This window comes from Stegodyphus dumicola, chromosome 7, assembly GCF_044657685.1.
Source record: "Stegodyphus dumicola isolate Sdum_Otavi_A_Nest chromosome 7, ASM4465768v1".
Taxonomy (NCBI): Eukaryota; Metazoa; Arthropoda; class Arachnida; order Araneae; family Eresidae; genus Stegodyphus; species Stegodyphus dumicola.
The window spans coordinates 164,817,746-164,833,502 of NC_140774.1; the positions used below are offsets into that span (position 1 = coordinate 164,817,746).

The following is a 15,757-nucleotide window of genomic DNA, read 5'->3' on the forward strand; positions in this document are numbered from 1 at the left end:
GATGCATGATTAGACCCATATTGAAGAAGATTTTGATTGCGTAGTATGCTAGTAATGCTAACTTGGTAACATCTAAAGAACTTGGCAGTCGAGGCAGTTTTAATTCCATTTTTATTTCCAATTAATATTTGTGGCCACAATCACTTGGCACTCTAGTCGTGCCTTTCCACAGAAGATTTACATTTTTGATATTGTTGAGATAGAAAGCAAGCCAGCGAAATTACATCATAGCAGAGTAGAGGGCAAAAGCTGAAGTGCGTAGTTATGAAAGATGGAAGCACGCGAAGAGAAAAGTTTTGGTTTACAGTTCGGTGATTGGTTGTCAAGAGGTGTCTGGTATTAACGGTTGCGTAAGATCGCATGATTAATTTGAATGACGCAATGCAGATACGTTATTACGATTTTAGAATAAAGAGGAAGAATTAATGTTTATAGTTTAATCTATAATTTTGATTCATATATTATTATCTTACATATTCCCCCCTTCAAAAAGAAAAAGGCGTAGCGATAGAGAAGCCTTTTTAAAGAAAAAGAGTTAAAGCACAAGCAAATTAAAAAAAATATAAATAAATAATAAAATTTTGATCCTGTAAAGTATTATTTATAAATATTTTTTTTTAAATAGATTCTTAATTTTTAGAGTCCTATTGAATTTTTCAACATTTCAGTCCAAAAGTCTTTTTGTTTGAGAGTTCACATAATCATAATTCTTCAGGGAAAGTTCTTGTTATCGCAGAATATCACAAAATAAACTTTTACATAATCATTACTTATAATTAAATGTAATGCACATAAATATGTATGATATTAATTTTCATATTGATAAATTATAATTTAACATGATTAATAATAGGATTAAGATTTTCAGAATTTATGGTTTCACCGTTATCATCTTTCATTTACAATTCCTGATTTTACCAAACTGGAAGCCTCGCAATACTTCTAAACAAACATATCCATCAAGAGGGCTGTCCTCTTGAGCTAACTAGTGTGTCCTCTGCACTGGTGGCCCAGCGTGCCTAGACAGTTACTTGAAAAGGCCTCCGTTCCTTGCATTAAGGTAACTGGCCTTTGAGAACTGCACTAATACATTCCATAATAAAAAATATAATAATAATATAAAAAAATTACAAACACTCATGAAATGAGGGCCTCCAACATTATCTTGCATGAAAAGGGTAAAAGGAACAACTGTACAGAGGTAATAACAGGCCTCTGAAGGAACCAATACTCCCTCGACATACACTATACTTAACATACAATCACCCATAAATTTAACATGCATTTATCATAATTTCATATTACGTATCTGTAATAATTTTACTTATTTTTAACATCTTTATTTTTAGAATAATTATAAAATTCGTATTCAAAATTCTCAACAAAATTTCAAAAACATAAAAACTTATCTTAATATCCTTCCCTATGAATAATTTAAATAGCTTAAAATTCGTTACTTAATTTGCTCACACATAATTATGAAAAATTAGAAAAATTAATGAACAAGAATTTCAGATTTTCTCAAAACAAATTACAGAAATTTTAACCAAAGTTGAAATCAAAACTATAGAATTCGCAACATATTAAATGATTTAGTTCCTGAGTTAGAGTCACACGAATGTAACAATTTTTGAGCTGTTGAAAAAGCGGAAGTGCAAATAATTTTCTGTCACACATACTTGCAAACACTAACTCGGATCGACCTTGAACCCGCTGTAATGCTGAATTCCTAAACGGTAATTCACTGATGATTTAAAGCACTTTTTTTCTAAATATTGTAGAGATCGGCGAAGCAAATTCAATATTCCTTTTCACTAGGCATTCGAACTTCTCAATTTATCGGGAGATTACTTTCAATCTGTAAACACTACGCGTGGTTATTTTTTTAAGCACTTGCAAAACACCATAACAGAAGAATGATCTGTTATTTTATAAACACTGAAAAAACAAACTTGATGATTCACTTCTTTCACATTATCTTGGATTTATCACAAAACGATGATTTGAAGAGCTGAATTAAATTTTCCATTGAGGTTTCAGGCTGCAGGAAACTATCCTTACCGGCTTTATTGTCATAATAAAAGCACAAGGAAATGAAGGACGGAACACTGTAGATGCGTAGTTATCCTATATTGAAGAGGAAGTAATCTGATTGCGTCGTAAGCTAATGTGTTGACTTCGTAAATAAAACTTGGCAGTAGAAGCGATTTTAATTCCATTTTTATTTCCAATTGATATTTGTGGCCACAATCACTTGGCACTCTAGTCGTGCCTTTCCACAGATGATTTACATTTTTGATATTGTTGGGATAGAAAGCAAGCCAGCGAAATTACATCTTAGCACAGTAGAAAGCAAAAGCTGAAGTGCGTCGTTATGAAAGATGGAAGCACGCGAAGAGAAAAGTTTTGGTTTACAAGGTCAGTTTCAGTTCTTAATTATTACGTCATCAGAGTTGCGCGGGCCATAGAGTGATCTAGAAATGACGCAATGCAGAGAAGTTATTACGATTTTAGAATAGAGAGGAAGAATTAATGTTTATAGTTTAATCTATAATTTTGATTCATATATTTTTATCTTACATATATATGTATGCATTTATATATATATGTATATATGTGATTAAATCAAACTCAGAAGTAATGAGCCCACCAGCGGCCGAGCGGTAAAGTCGCTGAACACTGGTAGTTCGGTCCGAGGTTCGAATCCCGCGAACGGGCTGGCTGCATGGGTGTTTTCGTGGTTTCCCCATGTGTAACGTGTATACGAGCCAGTTTCCCTTAGAAAGTCCTCCACGAAAGGCATCCCTCCCCTTAGGCAGATAGCCCTAGTGTGCTTTGCCGTAATTAAACACACACACACAGAGAAGTAATGACCAGCAGGAATTTTGATGGCGTAGAAGTGTTGATCCATAATGAATAGGAAATAGGAGGCGAAGGTAGATTAAATCTTCATTTTTACTTCCTTGCATGAAGTAAAAAAGGAAATATTGTAATCGCGAAAAGTTTCAGGCAGCATATTTCAACGAAAATATCCATTTTGACCGCTATCGAATGCAATTTAACGATATTTTTGCGTGATATCTGTACGTAAGAACAGAATAAAATACTCTTTTCAGTGCTACTTTGGTAGACGGTTGCACGGATTTTTGGCGATTTACATTGGCGCAATTGTTGGCGCGGTTTTTACAGTCGTCAGTCATCTTGAAAAATGCTGTTTTTACATATTTTACGCATATAGTAAAGTATTGGAAACTTTAAAAAAAATAAATAAATATCGTTAAAAATAATAGATTAATTTTTTGTTGAAAACGTTGTTTTTTTAAGATGGCTGGCAAATGTAAATAAATACATTTACTAAGAGTATAAAATGCTAAAGTAAGGTTAAGTTATTACTTTCATATAATAAAATAAAAACACCGCTATAAAAACATTGCCCCAACATTTAATTGGATTAAAATATTACTTAAATTGAATATCGAATTAAAAACATCATACCAACGTTTAAAAGAATTCAAATATTGCTTAAATAGTTTAAAATAAGTTTTATAGGATTTAATTATTTACCATTAAAGCATATGGGGCAATATTGTATTAATTTTTTAATAAAAATTGAAGTATACAATTATAAAGTAAAAGAAAATTATGTACTTACAGTTTTTTAAAGTATTTTACCCGTCGTATATTGATAAGTACCACAAAAAAAAAAAGTCTTTAAACGATCTTCATCTGTCATTGACATCTCTCGCACTTAATTGAAGAAGCAATTAGCGAGGTTTTCTCCAAAAATTTAAAATAAATTTCCTCTGACGCTATTAACAATTTGTAAATAAATCTTTGATTAGGAAAGACAGGTTGGCCACAATAAGGTCTCAAAGGGCAATTTTTTTTTTATTTCGATACCAATAATTCTTGGTAATTACCAATAACAACATTCATCTTCGAAATGGACATATCCATACCATTTGAAATCTGAGGAATTCGAAGAGATGAATAATAAAATTTTAAATGGCGCGGTAATGCACAAATATTCAGTAACCAATCAGGGAGCTGATTACATCACGCATAGAATTGAAATTATTTAAATAATCATTCATAATAAAATCATTTTTAAAACAAATGCAAAATTAAATTGTATTTTAATACTTAACAGCCATAAATAATGTTTAAAACATTAGATTAAATTTATAGATATTAATAAAACCAATTACTTTTTAAGTAAGGTGACGTCATTGATTACATCATCCACAACATAAAATTATATAAAGTATTATAAACAACAAAATTTTTATTTCAAATAAAAATGCAAAATTAAATTGATTCTTAATATTTAGAAGCCATAAATAATATTTAAAACAGGGAATTTAAGCATAATAAAACGCATTATTTTTTTAAAAAATGGCAACAAAGTATCGTTACCATAAATAACTTATCCAGCAATGGGTTTACTATAAGTCGTATTACTCACCAAAAGAAAAATCGCCAAAATCCGTGCAACCGTCTGCCAAAGTAGCACTCTTTTTTCATCCAAAAAAAATGATAAAACTGCTTTAAAATGAATTCTGAAGAGAATTTTTTGCTGTACGAACGTATGTACGTACGTACGTATCTCGTATAATTCAAAAACGAATTCAGAACGTTGAAATTTTGTATATAGGTCTGCTATAACATGCAGATGTGCACCTCATATTTTGGTTGCAATCGGCCGCACCAAAAGTATATAAATATATTTATATATATATCCACTCTGTTACCCGGCTCAGTGATCTCAGTTTCTTTACTCTTATATGTTTGTAAATTGTACATTTTTTGCTTTAAAAATGATTGAATTATGTTGTTCTTATCTTCCGGTTAAGGTTTTTATGCCTTTAGTAAATATGTATGCAGTATTTTTAGAATTATCAACAATTTTAAAGTTGTTTAAATGCCGCTAAGCCTAATAATTTTTTTGATGGCGACCATTGATTGTTTACATTTGAAACAGCAGGAGTGGATTTGTTGCCAATCTAGAGAAACTTAGCTACGCAACAACAAAAATAACGCCTTCATGTATTATTGCGAATTAAATCATGCTTAATCCTTTTGGGAATTTTTTCGAGGAAATAAGTGTTTAAGATTTACTTCGTAATTTTGAATACAGATATTTTGAGTTTTTATGTATTTTTGCCTTGTCGCGAAGTGACAACTAAATTAATTGAATGAGAAATACTCAATCGTCTGATAAAAACTGTTTCTTTTTTGTTTTGTTAGCTTAATTTATTTTATACATCATTCTAGCTTTATTATAGCATTTGAATAGAACATGTGGCAACGATTAGATAATTCTATTCTTTAAATGATATAAATTTTGTGGATTATGAGTTATAATATGAACGAAATATAATACTGTTAAGTAAACCTAGCGCCAGAGTGTTGCTATGGTAAACAAAGTGAATTTTAAAGAATGCATTTATTTTATTGTGGTTTATGCGGTGTCGGCGAAGTAGATTTAATTCAATGCAATAAGTTTAAATTAAATGCAAGAAAAAATGCGTATAATTCAATATTCCGTACAAGGAAGTCATGTGGTGTACACATCAGATTTTTTATTTCAGCAAACATGTTTGCACATTAGATGTGCCTATTCCAAAAAGTTTACCTTTTAAATAACTTTGCAGTAAAAAAGAAGGAGCAGACAGCCTGCAGTCAAGCTAGGCTAAAGCATAGACAGCAAGTGCGTTATGTTCAGGGTAAAATCTTAATTCAGACCGAGTTAGTTTTGGTTCTCAGTGCATTTTTGTTGGATAGTTAATATTGCTATAAAACTACTATTGAATGTTTGAGTTTTAGTTCCATTTACATCATCAGAAGTATGTAAGAATCATATGACATGGATTAATCTCGAAATGACGCAGTGCAAATAGAGGTTTCTATTTTTTGAATAGAGAAGGGAAATTAATTTACGCTGCTAATTTAATCTTTTACATATTCATTATTTTTCTTACATATTTATATATATGTATAGACACAGATACATACGTGCGTACAGATGTATACATGAACACGTACATTCATATATACATGGATATATACATACTACATTTCTGAATCTGGTCCCGATAACAGAAGAATACTCTTTTTTGTTTTAAATGAAAATACACCATAAGAATCATCGTCTGCCTTTGGAGATTATTAGTTGTTTATAAAAAATATATTAAAATTTCGGTATCTGAATGAATATGACAAGATGCTACAGATCAGCCAAAATTTATATTAGATATTAAAATTTCGGTATCTGAATGAATATGGCAATATGCTACAGATCAGCCAAAAGTTATATTAGATATTTAAAAAATCGGCATTTTAAAGATCCTAAAAGTATTCGAAATATGCAAAAAATTCCTTAATGTAAATAAATTCGTCAGCTATTTTTAATATTATGAAACGATGAGAATTATATGGAACTGTTGAATATTCACTGAAGTTGACTATATTCTAAGGCAATGCGAAAGACTCGGAGATTTATCCTACCAAAATCAAACAAAAGACAAAAATTAGTGCTGTAAAACTTGCAGGGAATTTAGAAGAACTCTTTGCAATAAAAGCTAACCCTAAAAGTGTTAGAAGAATCATTAGGGGACTGGATACAATGAGCAATCAGTAAGAAAGAAATTCTTCGTCAACAAGAAAACAACGAAAATGCGAAATCTATGATAAGCTAAGATTTGTCGTATTAAAACAATCTTATATTTATAGACGAGTCACAGTTTATTATATATTTATACCCGATAGATGAACTGTCATGTGACGAAAACCGAATGAGGAACAGAGTCCGAAAAAACGTATTGTATATTGTTAAGGAGGTATAATAGTTTGGGATGTTTCGCTGCTTCTGGAATGGAAAATATAGTTTTTATAGAAACTAATATTGGGTGAGTATAAATATATACAGTCTCACCCAAAAATGCTCGAACACTAAAAATTTGCAGAAAAAGCGCTGTAACCGGGAACTGAAATAGAATATAAAACCCAACATTTTCATGTGATTTTGAATAAAACCAAACTTTTTAATTTTTAACACTGATTTTTTTTTCCCCTAAAATTGAAAATGAGGCATAAATAAAACACACTTCAAAATTGATTGTACACCGCATAAGGAGGCATAAATAAAACACACCTCAAAATTGATTGTGCACCGAAACATTTTCGCAAAATTACTTATATAAATTTACAGTCTATCCCTTTTTACTCCCTTGTACGAAGTAAAAAGGAAGTATTGTAATTGCGAAAAATTTCGGGTATCATATTTCAACGAAAATATCCATTTTGACCGCTATCGAATGTAATTTAACGATGTTTTTACGTGTATCTGTACGTAAGGACGGAATAAAGAACTCTTTTTCCCCAAACGAATTATAAAACTGATTTAAAATGTGTTCAAAAGAGATTTTTTTTTTCTTGGCGTCTGTACGTACGTAAGTATATATGTATGTATGTATCTCGCATAACTCGAAAACGAGTAACCTCAGAACGTTGAAAGTTTTTGTAAAAGACTGCTATGATATGTAGTTGTGCACTTCCCTTCTTGGTCACAGTCGGCCGCATCAGACATATATAAATATATATATATACCCACCATGTTACTCGGCTGCGTAAGCTCAGGTTTATTTTATTCTTATATGTTGATAAATTGCGCATTTTCTGCTTTAAAAACGATTGAATTATGTTGTTCTTATCTTCGGGTTAAGGTTTTTATGCCTTTAGGTGAATAATCTGCATGCAATACTTGTAGATTTATCAATAATTTAAAAGTTGTTTAAATGCGGCTAAGCTTAAATTTTGTTTACCATAGTAGCCATATTTGTTTACATTTCAAACTTTTCAGAATATTGAATTAAGTCAGTTTGTACACTTTCAGTGTCTTTTTGCCAAGTAGGTTCAAAAGTAAACTTTCAGTTTTGTGCACGGGAAAATCTACCTTGTTGCCCGCTGGCTGAATTGCTTGTTTTTGCATAGAAACTGTAATTTTAATTGTAAGGATGGTGTGTAAGGGTACATATCAGCATCAGGATTAGACAACCAGAATTTATTTTCAGAACTTTTTGAATAAATTATTCTTAGCACAAAAGGCTCTATTAAAAGCAATTCTTGGAGAGGAATGGAACAAAATGGAATATTTTTATTCTTAAAAATTAATTAAATCCATGCCAAAACACAGGAAAAGTGCAATTTTAGCTAAAAGGATAGCTAACGATATATTGCATTGCCCGTTATTTCCATGTTCATTCCCCGTCACCATCATCCTCAGCTGCAAAAGCACAGAATTTGCACTTTTGCAGCAGAAGAACAAAATGGAATATTTTTATTCTTAAAAATTAATTAAATCCATGCCAAAACACAGGAAAAGTGCAATTTTAGCTAAAAGGATAGCTAACGATATATTGCATTGCCCGTTATTTCCATGTTCATTCCCCGTCACCATCATCCTCAGGTGCAAAAGCGCAAAATTTGCACTTTTGCAGCAGAGGATGCTGGTTCGGTAAAACCATCGAAATTGTGAAAATTTGAAAGTATAACGCTTATTTTTGTTGTTTGACTTCTAAATTAATATTTGTTCAGTGTGTTATTGTATCTTAATTATAAATTGCTTATTTAAAGTGTTCCGAATACTTGGAATATTTTTATTCGAAAAAAATTAAATCCATGTCCAAACACGTGAGAAGTGTAATTTTAGCTAATGGACAGCTAACGATGTATTGCATTCCCCGTTATTTTCATGTTATTATTAAATACAAATAGCTCATTTAAAGTGTCCGAGTTCATTTTCAGAACATTTTGAATAAACTATTTTTAGCCCGAAAGGGCGTTAGGTCAAATGGGTTAACGCCCTTTTGAGCATAGTCTACTACATAATGCGTCGTCCACTATAAACGGCGAATCACTTTCCACATTGCTGTCATCAAATACTAACGTTCTGTATTATCTTTAAAGAAATTGAATAACGAAGAATCTGCATGTTCCTCACATTGTCAAGGAAAAAAAAAAAAGAAAAAGACGGTACCTACAGCCATTAAATTTTGAATAACGTTGTCCCCACCCCAAGATGGAGACCCGAATTTTGATTTTCGAGTTTTATATTTCATTTTTTGTAAAATTGTAATGAATTTTTGATTAACAAACTCAACGCTCTGAAAGCGAGCGGTGGGAATACTTTCGGAATTAAAACATTTTTATCTCTAGCACGAGAGACTGTATGTATGTCATAAATTCTGAACACATGCTGTTTTAAAATATTTTGTGATTTTGCTGTTGAATCGAATTTTGAGTGGCATAAGCGCCAAGAACGTGCTATTTAATAAATAAAGTTAACACACAAAACGTTAATAACAAAATGGCCAAAAAAAAATTTTTTTTTCAAGCCATCTAACTAAGAAAACTAAACATTGATAAGATGAACAAAAGACTGAAAAAAAAAAAAAATTAGAAAAACGTATGGGAACACTTAACACGGAATCGGAAATTCTAAGCATGTGCTGCTATTAAAATTTTTGTAATTTTGCTGTTGAGTTGCAAATGGCGAAAGTTCGAAATTTTATATACGAAAAATGGTGCTTAATAATAAAGCTAGCAAGAATGATTGCAACAGCAGACTGGTAGACTGCGAGCTCAGCGAGAGCGTAAAAAACCTTAACAAATCCTTTTGAGCGATCTTTAAAATCTAAGTTCTTTCAGATTTATTATTATTTTATTTTTTTACCAAAAACATTTTGAATATATTTTTTTAAAAACCAGGTTTTAAAAAAGGATTATCAACTGTATACATGAAATGAAAAAATTATTTCCCTAACATTTAATAACTGATATTTATAAATAAAACTGAAGCACAAAATCAGTTGTTACAGTGGCTCATATTTGTCTGAAAACAAATGTAAGCCAATGAATAACTGATTGAAACTTAATTCACCTTAAATTTCAACAAGTTAACTCAAAAACTATTTAACAGTTTGTAAATTTTAATCACAGATCAAATTTACCTGTAAGGGCTCTTTTTCCTCTTTGAAAGTCATACGAAGCTGTCCGATTTTTAACTGGAATATTTTTGAGAAATTCAAGAAATCTTAAGCACTCTTCTTTAGACGATCCACTATTAATATTTGAAAATATTTTCAATGCATCTTTTACAGCTATCGGTACACAAGCATTGTAATCGTCCTTTATTTCAGACAGCAAAGTTACTTTTCGTAACATTTCAGTTGCTTCTTCAAAAGCACCAGTTATTCCAGTAACAAGCAGCGGCTCATAATGCTGCGATTCCCAACTTTTATTCATGTCAGAGGTCAAATTACTACTAATAAATATTTTCAACGTATTTCAAATTTAAAATACATAAATTAATTACGTTAGTTTATTACTATTCCTTCTTGAGCTTTTAAAATCCGTCAGTAACGAAGCAACAATAATATCCCTTTAAAAATTTATATTGCGCTAACCAGATCCTAAAATATAAATTGAATAAAATTATAGGTATATTAACTTAATAGAATTGTGACGTTAATTGTAACTGCAACTGTATTTCAAATGTATCTGTATCTATATTCCGGAGGAGAAAAAAGGGAGGTGCTTCGTTGCAGTAATTGAGCGCTCCTGAACATTTGCGTCTCTGAGAAAAAAGAAGAAAAAAAGGGCCTCTGATCAGGAGTGTGCTGCTTTGAAAACTATAATTGTGATTGGGCTAGTCGTAAGCGCCGGCAAAACCAATGAAAAACAGAAATTTGAAAAAAAAATTTAAAAAGAAAAGAAAATCTGAAAGGTTTCAGATTTTAAAGTACGTCCAAAGGGGCGTTTTTTTAACATTTGATCTGTTACCTTTATTTATTAAATATCACGTTCTTCGAACTTAAACCATAAAATTCAGTTCAAGAGCAATATCGTATCGTAAAATAATTTTAAATTGAGCGTATCTTTAGAATTTCCGATACACAATCTCACGCGCTGGAGACAAAAATGTTTTTTCTGTACAGCATTGCCATTGCTCGCTTTGAAATCCTTGAGTTTGTTAATCAAAAATTTGTTAAAGTTTTACAAAGTATGAAACCGAAAATAAAACAAATTCCAAATTTCATATTTGGGCTTCCACATGCCCATATTCGCAGCAGGATTTCGTCATTCAAAATTGGATGGCTCTAGGTACCGTTGTTTTATCACAATGCGAGAAACATGCATACATTTATGCATATTCTTCATTATTTAAATATAACACAGGGCGATAATATTTCGTGGCAACAATTTGAAAAGTGAAATGGACATTTTAAGTTTTCAACGCAAAATGCCAAAATGAAATTAATAGCCCTTCTGGGCTAACTCATTTTGGGCTAAAAACGAAAATCTGAAAGTTTTTAGATTTTATATTACGACCCAAAATGCGTTTTCTTAGCGTTTTGTGTGTTACCTTTGTTTAATGAATATAATGTTCTTTGCACTTAAACCACGTAAATTTCAATTCAACAGAAATATGACAAAATAATTAAAAACAGAAAAACAGCATATCTTTAGAATTTCCGATACACAGTCTCGCACGCTGGAAATAAAAATGCTTTTTCCCCCATACTGTGTTGCCATTGCTCGCTTTGAAATCGTTAAGTTTGTTACTCAAAAATTCGTTAAAGGTTTACAAAATGTGAAATAGATAATGCGAAATTCAAAATTCGGACTTCCAAGCGCCCATGCTCGGTTGGAGGTTATTCAAAATTTGATGGCTCCAGGTATCGTTTCTTTTCACAATGAGAGAAACATTCATGCATTCATGGAGATTCTTCATTATTTAGTTTCTTTAAACATAATACATGGCGATAATATTTGGTGGCAATAGTTTGAAAAGTGAACAACACACAGAAAGTGAAGCGACGCAAAATGTCTTTTTGAGACTAATAGCCTTTTGGGTTTAACGCCCCTTTGGGCTTAAAAAAGAAGAAGGTCCAGTTACATAACAATTTATATAAATCTATTATTCTTCTTATATATACTGCTTATTAACAAGTCTATATAAGAAGCTAACCTAATGTAAGACAGGAAAGCCAAAATTAAAAAAATAATAATAATTAATAATTTAAAAAAAAAGTTTAGTCCAAATATGGAAAACAAAGCAATATGTTTGCCCTCACCTTGTAGCGAAGAGTGAGGACGTGTTTTGGAGGTTTTACTCAATTTGCCTTTGCTAACGTTCTTATTCGGAAAGTTCCGAGTTTTATAGTTATTTATTAAATTAGTTTAACAACGTTGACGACCATAATTTCTCTTTATTAGTTGTAGAAAAAGACATCATTTTGCTTATGTCTTTGTTCCTTCCAAGAATTTTTTAAATCCTTGGAAAGAACAAAGACATAATCCTTTATTGATATAACCTATACATGATCCTTTATTGATATAATCTGAAATCCCATGGCCAAGGTAGAACGCTTTCCTTTCTTCTTCGTCATTTATATTAGGTTATACTGCTCATCATTTAGGAAGTTTATACGATTTTTTAACGTTATGTATGTATATAGTTCCTTTTTGTATAACGTAAGTAAGAACACTTTTATATTCCGTTCTCCCACCTTCCTACGAAGAGAAGGGTTTCTTTCTTTTCAGAGACCTTAGTTCATTGAACTTCAGTATTTGCTGCAAGAGACGAAAATATAGAATTTCTGCTCCTTGAAATAAGGAATTCATGCAAGCATGAAGCGTTTCTTTCTTTTACTTATTCATTTTTTTTTTTTTTTTTTTTTTTTTTTTGTATAAAATTTTCAGTACTTAGAATTTAAATTTTACCCCTTCACTTCGAGATTATTTGTTCGGTAAAAATTAGTACCGTTTCAAAGCATACTTGGGCATTCGTGATTTATTGCCAGGATTTATTTTCTTTCACTATGATTGCTGAAGTCTTGCGTGGAGTCTTTAAGCTTATTTTTCTTGATTATATCTTATACATTTTGTGTCTTTAGTGTAACTCCTAGGAATCTTGCTGGTTTTAAAGATTCCGCTATTTAGAACAATGTGATTGTTTTGTAACGTTTCGTGCCTTACCTTCAAATATTTAGTGTTTTTATCCGAAACTTCACTATGCGTTCTAACTTATTGCTGTTTACTTTGAACACATCTTTGTAGACATATCTCCCCCTCTTTTTTTGGCTGATGTTAATCTTAGCATTCTAAACAGTGGACATTTTGAAGGGTATGTTAATCACCAAAATAAATTCTTATGAAAGTTGCATTAGTTCTGAAAGCATCCAGAAAATTGCTCCTTGTGCAATGCTTATAAGAAGCTTTGCATAAGGCGGTCAAAAAAAAAAAAAAAAAAAAAAAAAAAAAAGAAAAAGTGTTCTAAGAAATATTCATGCTTCAGGCTCATATATAAGGCTGCTTCTTCAAATAATTTAGAAGGGTTAAAAATTTATTATTTTGCTTAAAAATTAATACTCTCTCTCTCTCTTTATCTATATATATCTATAGACCTACATACTACCTCTACCACAATAACAATAATAATAAAACAATTTATTAAAAAAGATATTTAAAAAACTATATATATATAGCATCCCGAATTTCTAACTCCGAAATCTGGTCCCCTTATGTTCAGCTACAACAGATAACAATAATAACTCGGGTACTCTTCCGTTATACGGGCACCACGAAAAAACAATGTATAGTAACGTGAAGATAGCAACAATGTGATCACTTAAATCATCTCTGTTTTATGAGCGAAACTGAGCCAAATATTTACCCGTTATGATTTGCAGCTTTTTTTTAGAGCCGCACTAAACATAATTTCATAGATAACTAACTCTCTTCGTCTACATTATTCACCTAAAAGCACTTTTTATAGAGGGAAAATGGATTTAACAACCTGGGATTTACTTAAAAATGAGGAGGAGGCAGGAAATTACTGCAGGATAAAGGAATTCTTCACAAGCGAAATTTTGTAAAAATAATTAATAGCTTACGTTGTGTTTTACCAATTAAGATACGCCAAAATGGCGTTGCAAACTTAGATCTTGCCGAGAAAATATAGCTGCCAGATTTTGCACTTGGTTTGAAGAATCGCTCCTATTCCTTACAGCTCAGCTGTAAAATTTATCTATTGCCATGCATTAACCTCAGTTGAGTGAAAATCTTTTTATAAGAAAGAGTAACATTAGACGTGTTCTTCCTTCACAATGGATTTTTGGAAAAATTTGTAAAGAAACAAAGGAATGTTCTCTTGTACCGTTTCAGATCGGTTAAAGCTCCTACATACTAGGTCTAGAGGAGCCTTAGGATCGAGTCAGCTAAAACTTTACTCGGCGCAATTGAAAACGTTGTCGCAGACGGTAATACAGTTTTCGAAGATTGATGGAAAGCATATAAAACAAAGGATTTCAAAGATGCAGGATACGATGATATGAGTTAACCACAGACACAATTTTGTAGACCCAAACACTGGAAGTCATACGCAAACAGTTGAAAGAACGTAGGGCGGTGAAAAGGGCGTAGTAAACGACAAAGTGACGATGATTACTTCAGAAAAATGAAATTTTATTCAAAAATTTCCAAAACATCACTCCATATATCCAATTCATGCTCTCTGTTAAAATTTAAATTGTACTTTATTTATAATGAATTTAAAATTTATTAATACCGTTATAAGGAAAAATATCTCATGCTCTTTCGTGGCGCCCGTATAACGGAAAAGTACCATAACTCTAATAGTAATTTTATTGGTAGATGAACATGTATAACTATATAATTTTATTTCTCAATATTTGATAATGAGCATTATAAAAGAGAAAAAACACCTGTTCTGAGAAAGTACTATAACTTCAAAATGTGCTGGCGGGAAATGTTGCTGTGAGATCGTCTGCTTGTATTTGTAAAATTTGATTTTTTTAATGTTGCCTTAATTATGTGTATTACTGATCGAAATTCTATGGTAATATATATCCAAGTTTGAATATTCAATCATGTCTAGAGATTTGACGACATTTCCTTTTTCTCAAAATACGCGTTTTAAGTTATTGAATTCCGGTTTTGTTACTGTGGATGATTTACGCGATTTCAAACCAAGTGAACTCTCTAAAGGTATATATTTCCTTCTGCACTTCTTTTTGTGAATTTAAAAAGAATCTCCATTTTCAAGATTGTTGTAATTATATTTATCATCTAAGGTATGACATGAAACATATACAAGCAAACAACTAACGTGATTTTCTGTCATTGAGGCATTTTATAACATATTTACTTTTTGACGGATGGGTTTTGTAAATGCATTTAAACCAAACTAATCTAAATGAATAGATTTTCTTTTCTGTTTTAAGAAACCACAATTTCTGTAGTCCTGCGTAACTATACTTTTGTTCCTGTAATTTGTGCTGTTTGGTCAACACATGATCTAGCGCAGGGGTTCTCAACCGTTGGTACCCAAGAGAAAAGTAGGTGGTACGCAGAGAAGCAAAGTATTTTTGGCTAATCTTTGGAATATGGTAACAGGTAGTTTGGCGACATTTTGGTAAGGCGATAAAGGTTACTAGCTACAGTCTCGAAAGATGTTCTTTTGGGAAAAAGCTCTTGCCGTAGAAAATGATTGTAAAAAAAAATTTCACCTGAGGTAACTGATAAGTACTCAAGATTGTCACATTTAATTCTTGAAAGGAGAAATACAGGTGGCTTTCAAATTTTTCATTCAGTATATAAAATTTTATGAGGCAAAATGAGTTGTTTTGAATTTTTCTATCTTATTGTAGTATTATCAGTATTTACACATTTT

General features: G+C 31.3%; 1 protein-coding gene across 4 annotated transcripts in view; it reads left to right on the plus strand.

The window, feature by feature from the left end:
* Positions 1-2,279: 2,279 nt before the first annotated feature.
* LOC118190521 (DNA repair protein RAD51 homolog 3-like) overlaps positions 2,280-15,757 on the plus strand; it is a 67,458-nt gene continuing 53,980 nt past the window's right edge. For 2 of the 4 annotated variants that reach the window (XM_085821050.1, XM_085821053.1), the window contains exon 1: positions 14,801-15,072. In XM_085821050.1, coding sequence (XP_085677176.1) covers positions 14,955-15,072 — 118 coding nt within the window. In that variant the 5' untranslated portion in view covers positions 14,801-14,954. Of the gene's footprint in view, positions 2,419-14,800; positions 15,073-15,757 lie in introns of those variants that run through there. The other 2 variants (XM_085821052.1, XM_035361244.2) reach the window with 2 other exon arrangements.